Raw genomic sequence first — 13,423 nt, forward strand, 5'->3', positions numbered from 1 at the left:
TATTTGATATTGGTATATCTTCAATTCTTCTGACGGTCATAATCACGTTGTGAAAATCTGACATTGTGACAACCCTGGGAAGAAAAATCATTGTAGAATGTAACAAATGTCTAGCTGGATGTGCTTGTCACCTCCTGAGATGCTCACTCACTGACATCAGACCCTGCACATTTTGACAAGTGTTTCCTGAGGTGCTCCTGGCTGTCATATTCTACTCGCTGCAAAGTCAAGCATATCCAGCAACATTCAAGAAAGAATTGAGATACATGACCTGCAGGGCAGGAGAGAGATGAGTCAGTCATTTTTAGCTGACACCAGGATGACCATTTACAGAAATGCTACGGACTTGTATAGAATTCACTCTGGTGACAGCTGAGGCTTTGACACTACTGATGAACTGCATGAAAACTTTCTGGGGGGAAAAAAAAACACTGAGCCTTGGATAATAATGTGGTTGCTGATTGACGCCTAGAATTTATGTTATTAATGCTCAGTCAGAAGCCAGGCCTTGAGTGTTGTGCATCAGTATGCGCTGTACTATATAGTGAATTCAGCTCCAGTCATTTGGAATTCAGGCAAGATCCTCTCAGCAGGGTAAATCAATATATTGCAACACTGATATTTTGTATTCACCTCTTATGCACTTCTGTTAATGTGTCAGAAACAGTTTACAGCATGAAAAGATTTTTGAATGTCCCAGGTGACTGCACTCACAGTAAGGCATTTAAACTACACCGCCGCATATATGTTGTAATGTGATCAGTGAAGCAGTTTTTAATGAAAAGGTGTTTGTGAATTTGCTAGCCTGACATTTAGCCACCTGGAGACTGCCAAAGCAAGGATAGCCACAACAACAAGGCTGCATTATTTAATGATTGGATATTTGTTCTTGGTGTGTGTGTGTGTGTGTGTGTGTGTGTGTGTGTGGAGCTGAGTGCAACAGTTGTCTACAGTAATAAATCAATTGGCACTGTTGACAGTCCTCTGAGTTTAATGTGAAGGCTTCACATGCAAAAACTTCTACGTCCATCTGACTCTTGTTGTTGTTGTTGTTGTTTTTGTTTTTGTTTTAAAAAAAGCCTTTTTTAAAATCAGGCTCCTGTGTTCATGTTCAGTAAGCTCCCTTTAATTGCACTGAAAAATGTATTAGTAACTGAATGAAATGTCTTATTTTCCAAAAATATAACTTAAGTCAGTTAATTGAGTTTTAATAAATTTGATTGTCTGTGGCAGCTGAACCTCATCATATGTCCTCATGTGCTTTTTTAACCTCCAAGTCCACCTCTTTGCTCAAAACATAGGAAATGGTTGAAAAAACACTAACAGGAAATATTACAAATGTTGAAAACAGAATTCAGATTGAAAACATGGATTAAAATAAGTGCAACCACATACAATGGCACAAAATGATAGCACACTATATTACTAAATAGTAACAGAATAAACAGAAGACATTCCACTATAACTTAATACACTGTGCTTAAATTAAAGAGAGAGATAAAATGTATGTAAAAATACTGTGATGCATCGACGCTTAAATAAAAAAATTGCTTTTTACACAGCTAATGTTTTCTGCTAATATGTACTTTTTTGCTTTTTTTTTAAATTATGACAGTTGTCAGTCCTCTTCAAATATGAGCTGCTGATGATGATGATGATCATGACGATGATGATTATTCCTACTTCTTCCAAAAGTTATTAGAACTATAAAAAAGTTTTCCTGGACACGGCGGTTACATTCACTTCATATGAATATTTTGGCCATCATTGGTATGTAAAAGCCATCAGGAAACCTGTGTCTGTGTTTATTGGGCTTTGCTATCTAAGCTTTCAATACAAACTCTAAAACTCTTTGGTGTACATTGCAACCTAGCTGAAATTACTAGCACTAACTGATTGATTAGCTGGCTCATATTTCTAATATTATATGTGCACACTGCGTTCTTGTTGTTCGTTCTCAGGTGGCTCTTTCAAAAGAGATCTCAGTGAATGAATAAAGCTTATCTATTTTGCTGCCCGACTAACTCGAGGCATAGCCGAAATGAATCACGTAAGAATAATCAAGATAGCATTGTTGAGGCCAGAAAATACAAAGTCATGAAATGCTCCTTATTTGCAGCCACAGAACCAGAGTTGTGCATAGAGATGAAATTGTCATGGTATTGTTTTGCGCTTCGAACAGACAAATAGGATCTCGCCTTGGAGGGAAGGGTTCGATATATTGGCCCTTGCTTGCTAGACTAATATCTGGACAATCTCTGAGGGTGTTGTTTGCACCCCCCACCCCACCCCACCCCCCCCACCCCCCTTGTGGATTATGTTCAGTATGCTTTATTGAGTCTGTGCATGTGTGGATACATGTGCTTGTGTGTATGTGTCTGTTTGCTTTGCCTTCTCGTGATGAGGAAGAGGAAAAAATGTTATCTCGCTGAGGCAATGTTTCTCTAGCCTCAGACAGGCAGAGGATTGGAGGATTAAGGTGCATTGATTTCTCCCACCCCTGGGACATAGATTGAAATGTGAGCTCCGGTTCAGACCTCTGCTTGCCTGCTAGCTACCATCCCATCCATCCCCTGCCTCTTAATACTCCGTTTCCCCACTCCTGCTTTCCTCATAGCCACATTTCGAACAGTAACAAGTGTCTGCTTTGGCCTGATACCTCAGCATGCTCGTTTCCCCACTGCTCAATGAAACTCCTCTGATAATAAACGTACACAAGCAGATTCGTTTTTTTCTTCTTCCAAATGGCAACTCAAGATGCAAATAATGGCTATAATTTTTGTATTTGTTGGCTGTGGTAATGAGTGATATAACTGGCTGTATCATGCAGAAACTAAGTACAAAATGATTTATTTTTCATGTATTGACATATTAATGGTGCAATATAACACTGTCTGTCTTTTTCTTGTCTTCAATAGGAGATCACCAGCCTCCTGCCCTTCTCCAAGATCTCCCTGGATGACTTTGCTGACAACAAAGAGATCAGCAATGACCTCAATGCATATATCCAGTATCGTATCAACAGCAGCAAGGATATCATTAACAATATTAGCCTGAATGGCAAGGCCGATCCCATCACAGTCAGCAAGCTAAGTAGCCACCTGATCTCCCGCAGCCAAGGGTCCTACCTGTATCTCAAACTCACCCTGGATCTGTTTGAGAGAGGCCACCTTGTGATCAAAAGTGCCAGTTATAAAGTCGTGCCTGTTTCACTGGCTGAACTGTACCAGTTACAGTGCAACATGAAATTCATGACCAATTCGGCCTTTGAGCGCTCGCTGCCAATCCTCAATGTGGCGCTTGCCTCACTGCACCCCTTGACTGACGAACAGCTGTTCAACGCCATCAACGCGGGCTTCGTCCAAGGGGAGCTACCATGGGAGGACTTTCAGCAACGTGTGGAGCTGCTCTCCTGCTTTCTCATCAAACGGCGGGACAAGACGCGCATGTTTTGTCACCCCTCCTTCAGAGAGTGGCTGGTGTGGAGAGCTGATGGAGAGAGTACAGACTTCCTCTGTGACCCCAGGTCAGTTTTCTGCTTTGTAAGCTAATGCAACAACTTAGCAGCTCTCCTTTAGGAATGTGGGCTTTTGTAATGCTTCTATAGTTTGTAATGCATTTAGAAAATGTTCTTAAAATGCCACCCAAATAAGGCTGTGGGACAGTAGAAATTTTTTTTAAAAAATGCTGCTGAATAATGTGGTAAGAATCAACCATAAATCTGTCTTCATGTGCATGAAGTTTAGGATCTGAGTGTGGTTCTGAATTTGTTGTTTTCGGTGTCTGACGGCTGTAAGCATGGTGCCAAATGCATCCTGTAGATCGTCACTGAGTTCTTACCCAAAATGTTTAAAGCAGAGCCCTAGTCCTCAGTTTTAATGCAGCAGAGCAGAATTTAACACAGGATGTCAGAGGAAGGGGAGAATAGTTGGCCATGGATGTATTAGAGGCAGTAACAGTAAGCTGAGAAATTTCCAGGGTTTTAGGTTTTTCTTCACATGTCTGCACTGAGATCGGTCCATAATAAACACTGCAGATTGCACCACAGCCTCTGTTTGTAAACTAATGTCTTGAGTCAGCAGTTTGCATACACAGCCCTGCAACGTCATAAATCAAATTTTATGGAGGCTGTCTCGCTTCTTTGAGGCTTCTTCTCTCTCATAATGAATCTATTGCCTAACGTTTTGAAATGTAAGAATACAGCTGTTGAAGTGTTAGATTAATGCCAGGAGCTTACAGCAATGCCATTCAGGTGTCACTGAATGTAATTCGAGATTTTGCAGAAACATTAGACTCCTGTTTGCTGCTGTCGGCTTGTTGCATGGTAGAATTTTTCCTTTAACTTAGGGGAAAAAATACGCACAGCAACACACAGAGTGCAAAAAAAAACTCGTGAGTGATGCGCGCATTTACGCACACGCGGCACGGCTGCACTAAATTCATTAGCTTGAAGCCTGGTTCTGACTTGCTACATATTCAAAAGGTCTCCTCTTAGAAACCGAATCCACTTTCATGCAGTGAAACTGTTTGTAATAAATCAGAACCTCTGTAGATAAACCCTGTGCTCCTCTGGAGCCGTCAGGATTCATCCAAGTTCAAATGCCTGACTGCAGACTTCACACTCGTATCAGAACATATCGATTCTCCTCCCACTGCCTCTCCCTGGTCCGAATTGTTCACATGTGCTTGTACTGCATTATAATCGTTAAATTTCAAATAACAAGCTGCACCAGTGTTGGTAATGGATTACTCGCTCCCTCATCTGCTTGTTTGTGACCCACTAATTTGCACTGCTCTTGGCACCTTGCATTGGTCACTGGTAAAATGAAATGCTGCATCTGTGTTCATGAATTTGTGCGTTGTTAGTAGCTGACCTGCATAACTTCTGACTCCCAATCAGTGTTTTTTTTTTTTTTTTTTGCAGCCTCACACTAATTTGCCCTGTTTTAGTAAATCTTGTCCTTTGTGAGGAAAAAAAAAATTGCCCTGTACATTTTACATATTGCATGTTGCCATGCGAGAATTCTGGAACCACAACTGAATTAGAGATTTCAGTCACTCGCGCTTCATAAATTGAATGATGTCACTTTTTTTTTCCCTCCCTGTTGTTCACCTCTGTTCACACAGTGATGCCTCCAAATGGATGAGAGCCGAGCTTCATATTCTGGTCATTCACAGCCTTCCAGCTCCATCATTAAAAAAACAAAGGCTTGTAGTCTGGCACAGGAGAGGCACAGGGAGACAAAAGCGTGCTGCACTGCCTCTCTGTTTGTGCCCGGGCACAACTAGAGAGGATTTTATCCAGATCAAAGTGATTCGCAATCATGCATGCTCTTTTAATGAAGTTCTGCATTAATTAGTGGCTGAGTGACACTCTCCCCCCTGTTGTTCAGAGGGTCATTGCCAAACATTTTTAGCTTATTCACACCAGCACCAGAATACAATAGTTATCCATGACAATGCCAAGCTTCTCCTCATCACCAGAATGAATAAGCACTTTCATGTTATTTGAAGCAGAGGAACAGTCATTCCCAGTGTTGACAGCGTGAGTGTCCTATCTGTTCTCTTGTTTTCTAACCCAGGACCGGTCACGCTCTCATGGCTTTCATGTTATCCCGCCAAGAGGGGAAACTGAATCGGCAGCAGACAATGGAGCTGGGACACCACATACTCAAAGCACACATCTTCAAGGTATAGCTGTGGAACCTACATTATCTATGCAGCCATCTTCATTTCAAATACATCCCTTGCAGGAATTTCTGTGTTCAGAGGACAAGCCATGAGGTCTGGGCAGAAACACTGACCGCTTATGCCACTCAGATTCACTGATTTTACATATGTGCGTTTATGTATTTGCTCATACATTTATGCATCGACGTGTGCGCGCAGGGTCTGAGTAAGAAGACAGGCGTGTCATCCAGTGTCCTTCAGGCTCTGTGGATAAGCTGCAGCACTGACGGCCTTTCTGCAGCCTTGGCCTCCCTGAGGAACCTCTACACACCTAATGTCAAGGTAAACCTTTGCTTCACATTTGCTCCTCTGTGTCCTGCGCGTTGGATGCAGAACAGTGGGCTCATTAGCTGATGATAAAAATGGAAATTAATTATTGATAACCTGAAATCCCTACGTGTGCTGGTTTTAGCATTTTAAATGCAACAGCGTGCTTTTATAGAAAGGCTGTGTAGAAGCTTCCTGGGTTCTTTGATTGTTAGTGGGACAGAATAGGAAACGGTCACACATCATTTTATTACTTTTAATATATGAATCCACTTTTCAACATTTCCATAACACTTAATATATATTAGATTAAATTTATCTGGACTAGTATAGTCATTTTCTTATTATATACACTGATTAGGTCATTTTAAAGCAAATGCATCTCAGGGATAACAACGGCTTGCATATTTTTTAAGAAATTCAATTACTTTTAATTCCCAACTGTTGCTCCATGCAGGGAATGTTTTGTTATTAACCACTATCATTTTATATTCTTAATTTGTCTTATTATAATTTGACGGGTAAATCTTAATAAGCTTTGAACAAGAACAAACTTCCCATATACTACTTTTTAGTCATGTTTCAAAGGGAGATGATCCTTTGGCCTTTCCTGGAAAGGCTATTATGTCAGCATGATGTATTCCGGCTTAAAGAAAAATTATCCTCCATTTTTCTTTGCCATTAGTGTTATTGTTTCAGAGGGAGCTCCATCACTTGGTGTCTGTTTGTGAGTTATTGTGTAAATGTGTAATATTACTCAAACAGACATTTACAAAATGACCTTGTTCTGTCCTCGGGGAAGGGGGAGGTGGGGTGGGGTGGGGTGGAGAATCGTAGTTAATTTATGCTACAGAGGATCCAGCAAATGACACACACTTTCATCTCACTTTCGTCAAATACTCATTTCACTCTTTGGTTCTGTTTGACTAAGCCTTTATTATTGATTTGCTTGTAATGAAAGAAAATACCACACTTCATAATTGCATTCACTAGAATTTGGCCATTTTATTTGGTATCTGATTTTTTTGCTTGGTGGAAAATCTGAAAATGGGGATAGAGGTCTGAGGTCTGAATGAGCCATAAAATGAGTAATAGAAAGAATTGTGCTGCTACCTGAAGTGGTCAGTTTAGATGGAGATGAGTCAAAAGTGGATAATATTTCTGATTTTATTGATTATTTTTTTTTATTGATTTTTTTTTTTTTTTTTTAAACTTAATTTTTTAAATTCCTATTTCATTCAATACAATTCATTACATGCAATAAAAAATACACTTCTTTTCAAACAATACAAGTTGTAAGACTTTGAAATCAACTTTCAAACGCCAGATTTTTTTTGCTCGTGTGATCAGGTAAGCCGTCTCCTGATGCTGGGAGGGGCAAACGTGAATTACCGCACAGAAGTCCTGAACAACGCACCAGTGCTTTGTGTCCAGTGCCACCTCGGTCACCAGGAAATTGTCTCGCTGCTACTCGAGTTTGGCGCCAGCGTCGATGTTGTGTCTGAAAATGGGATGAGCCCGCTCTGCTTCTCAGCCGCTGCAGGACATTTGGGACAGGTCATGCTGCTCTGTAAAAAGGGAGCTAAGGTGAGGATCTTTAATGTTGTGACTCTCAGCTGCCTTCTTTCTAGCTGGCTACTGTAGCTTTTGTATACAGCACATTTGCCTAAGATGTTTTCGCAATTTCTGTTGATTAAAACCAAGAATCTTGTATTTCTGTCAGGTTGATCATGTAGATAAGAGTGGCCAGTGTGCTCTGGTCCACGCTGCCCTACGAGGACACCTTGAGATTATCCAGTACCTGCTGGAGCTAGAATGGAGTGCTGAGGGGCAGCAGCAGGACTGCTCTCTGAAGAGCAAAGCTTTGCAGCAGGCTTTGATTGCAGCCTCGAGCATGGGGCACACACAGGTCTGACTGACATGCATATGTTTTACCTGACACATGAAGCCCCCGCACACATGGAAACAAATGCACTGTAACTTGCTACAAAATAAATGTATTCAAAAGAAAATGCGCACATGCAAAACACATACTTTACTGTAAACTGCAAAAATTCCACTCCAGAAAGAAAAACCTTTTCTTTCCTGCATGTTTTCACCACAACATTCTGTGAAGATTTTTTTTTTTTTTTACAAAGATCAGAAGGAGCGATACATAAAAAATGAGCACACGGTGTTCTCTGTGCTTATGACTTAAAGCCAGAATTGCTGTTCAGCATTGCATGTAGGTTCACAATCGATAACAGTGCAGCACCTTCAGCTGCCCAGGTGAGCTGTAGACTCAAGGTTCAGTTTGGCTTCCTCGTTAGCTGGAATTGGATCCCAAGCCCTGGATTAGAATATCATAACTGGGCCAAAGAAGTCAACCTGTATGCAGATCGAGACCCTATTAAAGTTGAACTATTGGATCTCCCCCTGCTTATTGTTGATATGCTTTAAAATGAGCATTTTGTATACTGTAACCTCTTAAAGGTTCATTTGATATTTTTTTTTCCCCTGCTGAACCAGCACGCCATTAATCTAAGTTTCTTTTTTGGCAGGTTGTGAGAGGCTTGCTGGCGTTGAATAATGAGCATGCTGTGCAAATTGATAGTCATGACACTCTGTGGGGAGAGACAGGTATGTTCTCATCAATCATTTTGCGTTACACGGCTCTTTTGTACTATCACCAGCTGTTTTTGCATTCTGAACCACTCTGCTATAATTGAATGCTGCAGTGGAAAGTCCTGTATCTGTGCTCTCCACAGTAATGCTCTCTGTTAGATGCAGAGGTCGCTCAACCCAAATGTGTGTGCATTTTAATGGCTGTTGTAAGTCCTCCTGTGCTGTACTTTCTGGTAAAAGCATTACTTACTGCTTGGAATTCAGTCCGTGCATTATTTTCAAAAATCCTCATTTTTAAAATCATCTCTCTGAATTGTAGGAACAGGATTCCCTTGGGTGCTCTATGGTAAAACAACAGTTTGGAGTCCACAGTTTGTTTCATATGTTGCTAGCCCCATTTGCATTTAGAAGGTGGAATAGGTTTTATGAAAGGTTCTTTTGGACTTCTTAAACATTTGTCCTTCTCTCTGAGGGGCAGTTCATTTGAAAGTGACTGAGGAGACGGAGCAAAAAGCCACGTGCTGCTGCAGGAAATCTCATAAAGTCAGAAAAGGAGAAGGTAGCTGTCAGATTTAAGACGAGTTACTTGAAGGTAGTCTGACAGAAATTACACAGCAGGCAACGCTGGCCGGAAAGTGTTTGTGCACTATGATTTTTAGCCATTCCAGTAGCACGGTTGAGATAACACATTACTGTATTCACACTCCATTTGTGTGTAATGCCGTATTTCAACAGTAATTTGTTACTTTTCCTAAACTCAGTAATCACATTAGAGTTAGTACTCAATCATGTTATTACTGGTGTTCCATAAGTCTTCAATAATCTTAATATTGGGCAGGAAAAAAGTAATCAAACATACCTTTTCATCACCTGCACAAAGTATTTTTTCTAGAAAAATCCAAATCCGCAATACACACGGACGAAGAGCACTACTGTGCTTTATTTTTAATTGATCCTAAAAATGCTTCTGATGCATTATGTAAGAGTGAGAAGCATGTGGTTGGAGCTACAGTAATTTCTTATTATCATCATTTGTGTATAGTGTGTTTAAAAAAGTTGGCCACATTTGAAATGTTGGCTCTCGTATTCATTGTGAACATCTGAGGGTTAAGTGATCTAGAGCTGTAAATTTCCAGATAGCATCTTTATCTATCAGCCAGCGGTGTTAGATGTTGCTGCAATCACAGTAGAATAGATAGAAAGGAGAATTTTAATACTAGTCTCTTTGTATCTCTCTGTTCTAAGCCAGCAGGATTTAGCATTAAAAGTTTGGTGTGTCAAAAATGTAGGTCAACCTCTTAGTGGAGAGGTTGTCCAAACTGCTGCTTGTTCTCTATTAACTGACTGCAGGATTTCAGATGATTTTGCAGTCCTGGCCTGGGACAAAGATCTGTGCCTCTGAACTATAGATCAGATGCGCTTTGAGCAAAGGAAAATTCGATAGCACACGTGGCCGTCCAGTATTTCACTCTCAGCTCGTTTTACAAAGTGGATGTTTAATCAACACTTCACCTCTTCCTTCTGAAGTAATGAAATAGTAGGTCACAGTTAGCGGTAGGCAGAGCTGTGTCTCCACTGACCCGAAACACAGCGAGTCTTAACCCCTTGACATGACCGTGAACTAAAATATGTTTGCGCCCACCTGGCGCTCATTAGAAATGTGGTCCTGGCTCATCTGTATTCAGGACAAATGAATCAGTAAACAACAGAAAACACAATTATGACCACAATGTAGATTTGTCTCCACTGGGTCATGCTTGGAAAAAAAAAAATGGAATTTTGTTGCAGTCATAAATTGAATATTTAGTGGTAGGGGGCAGCACTGTAGAGGAGTTTGGTAGAAAAGACTAAAAATGACTTGATACAAACACCAGAAATTATTAGCGATGAACAATATTTTAAATCCCCTGCAGGTTTAATAATCCAATTGTGCTCTGATGCAGAGAAGATCCAAGAAAAAAAAAAAAAACATCCTGAAATATCCCCTTGAAAACCAGCCTGTTGTTGTTGCCTCAGAAACAGTTCTCTCATAACAACCTCTGAAATTTTATAGCATGTTTAAAATTCAATGGAGTATTACATCTCAATGCAAATAGACCTGCTGTCTCTTGTGGTTAAGTAGAAGATGATTTGATTGTACATCTGTGCGAACTCTATCTTTTTAAAGTCCCCTCTTAGGATGCAGAACGCCTCCCTGTTATGTAAAGAAAGGTAATTTACCTGCGGAGAGTCCTTGTAGTTGTTGTAAGCAGAACTGGCTTGTGGCAAAAAGCCACAGGATTGTTGTTTTTGCATAAAAGCAATTTTTGGTATATATTTTGGTCTTTTTCCTGTAAAGGCAAATGAAGTGGGTTCTTCTGTCTATGTATTTTTAGCACCTGTTAGCAAGTCAGTAATATAGTTAAATGTTAGTGCATTTCTTTTATTTAAGTTAGGGTTTATATTTTCAGAATATTTTTCCCGCATGATGGATTTACTCTCAGTTGATGGTATTGTGGTCAGTGCCAGAAATTCTTTGTAACACGGGATTGATGAAGCGCATATTTTAACCGAAACCATAATCATAATCAAGTGTTTTGGTGCCTAAACCTTACCAAACGGTGGTCATAAAGGGATGAACATAGTCATCAACAGTGTTCAGGTAGGCTGTGGCATTTTAAACAATGCTCAGTTGGAACTAAGGGGACCTACATGTACCAAGAAAATTTCCCCACACCACCACCACCAGCCTGGACTGTTGGTACAAGGATGGATCCATGCTTTCATGTTGTTTATGCCAGATTCTGATCCTACCATCTGAACATCACAGCAGAAATCAAGACTCCTCAGGCAACGGCAACATTTTTCCAATCTTCTGTTGTCCAAATTTGGTGAGAATTTTGAGTTCTCAGTTTCGTGTTCTTAGCTGACAGGAGTGGCACCCAGTGTGGTCTTCTCCTGCTGTAACCCATCTGCTTCAAGCTTTGATGTATTGTGTGTTCGGAGTTGCTGTTGCCTTCCTATCAGCTCAAAGCGATCTGTCCATCCTCCTCTGACATCAACAAGCCATTTTCTTTGAGAACTGCTGCTCACTGGATAGTTTCTCTTTTTTGGACCATTCTCTGTAAAGTGTAGAGATGGTTGGGCAGTAGATCAGCAGTTTCTGAAATACTCTGATTAGCCCGACTGGCACCAGCGACCACGTTGCGTTCAAAGTCACCTAAATCACCTCCTCATTCTGATGCTTGGTTTGAACTTCAGCAGGTCGTCTTGACCGTGTCTAAATGCCTAAATGCACTGAGTTACCATGTGATTGGCCAATTAAATATTTGCATTAAGGAGCAGTTGAACAGGTGAACCTAAAAAAGTGTCTGGTGATTATATATCCATAGAGGTAGAGGCAAAGTTGTGAAATGTGTGCTCTTTAGAAATGCATTTCCTGTAATGTAATTTAGCATCTGCTTCCTCCCCAGGCAAACCAAGTGATCATTTTTCAGACCCATTGTCTGGGTTGTCCTTCATAATTTTCCTGCAACCTTTTTTTTTTTATTGACAATCTGTCAAATATTGTAATTAGATGAGTTCTTTAAGAATTCCTGAACAGTTCTTGTTGTGAAACTATTACAGGCATAAACTGGTGCAGGCATTTGGTTTCTTTTTTTTTTTTTTTTTTTTTTTTTTAAGGTTCCAGTTTTCTGTTATCTGCAAAGCTTTGGTTAAAATGTCAGGTCATGACCTCTCTGTTGTTGGTGTATCTTGAGCTTCGCCAGCCTGGTTGCAGAATAGGGCTATTATTTGTTTACCTGGTCTATCAAAGTGATTTAAAGACACTTTGAACGTGGCGTGTATGTGGTCTGCAGGAGGAGGAAGAGGGGGAGCTGAAATGTAGGAGAGCTGAGATGAGTAGCTTTCAAAACACAAGATAAGGAAGGATATCTTTGTCAGTTACACTGAAAAAAATTAAAGTTAGAAAAGGAGCGTGTTATTTTTTGAGTAGGAATGTTAATAATCTCAAAAACTGCTACGCTGATGGTTTGATTAAATACCATCATCGAAATATGGAAAAGTCTCTAAGCAGGAACAACTTCTGAGGCTAAAGTGCAAAAACATAACAGTGAGAATTTTGAGCTGTTGATTATATGCTCATTGTGGACCACTACTATCCCCAGTGTTGCTCCCTTGAGAACAAGCACAGCCTAAGTTTAGTTCCTTAGAGTCATTGTTCTGCTCTGCGCGGTATGAGAGGATATCCATATTTTGAGCAGATGGAGGCTGGGATTGGTTGGCTCTGATGACTGCTCATCCAGATGGATGATGTCAGAGAGACAAGAAGGCTTAGCGGCACCTTAAATCTCTCTGTGAGAGCAAAGCTGCTCCGATTCTTAACGTTGGATCCCACTTTGTTTGGATAACCAGCGCTCATTTAAGACCAGTCCATCTGCTGATGAACTGTAAGCATCCAACACTTCAAGAATCTCTTTTCTTTACACGCACCAGTTAATACAGTATTTGAGTTCCTTTTCTTTAAAATTAATTGGCTAATTCCAGTTAATCTCGGTCTGAGAAAGATACAAAACGTAAACAAGAACGGGTATTTAACACAGTTGCTTGATTTTTCTTGTCTAATGTTTGCCTGCTGATGCATGAAATGACTGAATTCTCATCTCTTTGTACAAGGCCGGGGGAACTTGAGGCAGGGATTTAATGAGTTTAATAAGCATAAACATAATTATCTGATTTAAACTCAATTAGTACCACACTGTAGCTTGCATTTCACTGCTGGTTCTTATTTTTCCAGAGATTCTGGAGTAAGTATTTTGATCTAAGCATCATCTTTTCCACA

The 13,423-nt window shown here is 40.4% G+C and overlaps 1 protein-coding gene across 2 annotated transcripts in view; it reads left to right on the top strand.

The window, feature by feature from the left end:
* Positions 1–13,423, top strand: part of tanc1b (tetratricopeptide repeat, ankyrin repeat and coiled-coil containing 1b) — a 99,896-nt gene that overhangs the window by 78,578 nt on the left and 7,895 nt on the right. For both annotated transcript variants that reach the window (XM_030757757.1, XM_030757758.1), the window contains exons 13-18: positions 2,919–3,526; positions 5,583–5,691; positions 5,890–6,012; positions 7,348–7,584; positions 7,721–7,906; positions 8,538–8,616. In XM_030757757.1, coding sequence (XP_030613617.1) covers positions 2,919–3,526; positions 5,583–5,691; positions 5,890–6,012; positions 7,348–7,584; positions 7,721–7,906; positions 8,538–8,616 — 1,342 coding nt within the window. The remainder of the gene's footprint in view (positions 1–2,918; positions 3,527–5,582; positions 5,692–5,889; positions 6,013–7,347; positions 7,585–7,720; positions 7,907–8,537; positions 8,617–13,423) is intronic.

Source organism: Archocentrus centrarchus, chromosome 21 (genome assembly GCF_007364275.1).
Source record: "Archocentrus centrarchus isolate MPI-CPG fArcCen1 chromosome 21, fArcCen1, whole genome shotgun sequence".
NCBI classification, from domain to species: Eukaryota; Metazoa; Chordata; class Actinopteri; order Cichliformes; family Cichlidae; genus Archocentrus; species Archocentrus centrarchus.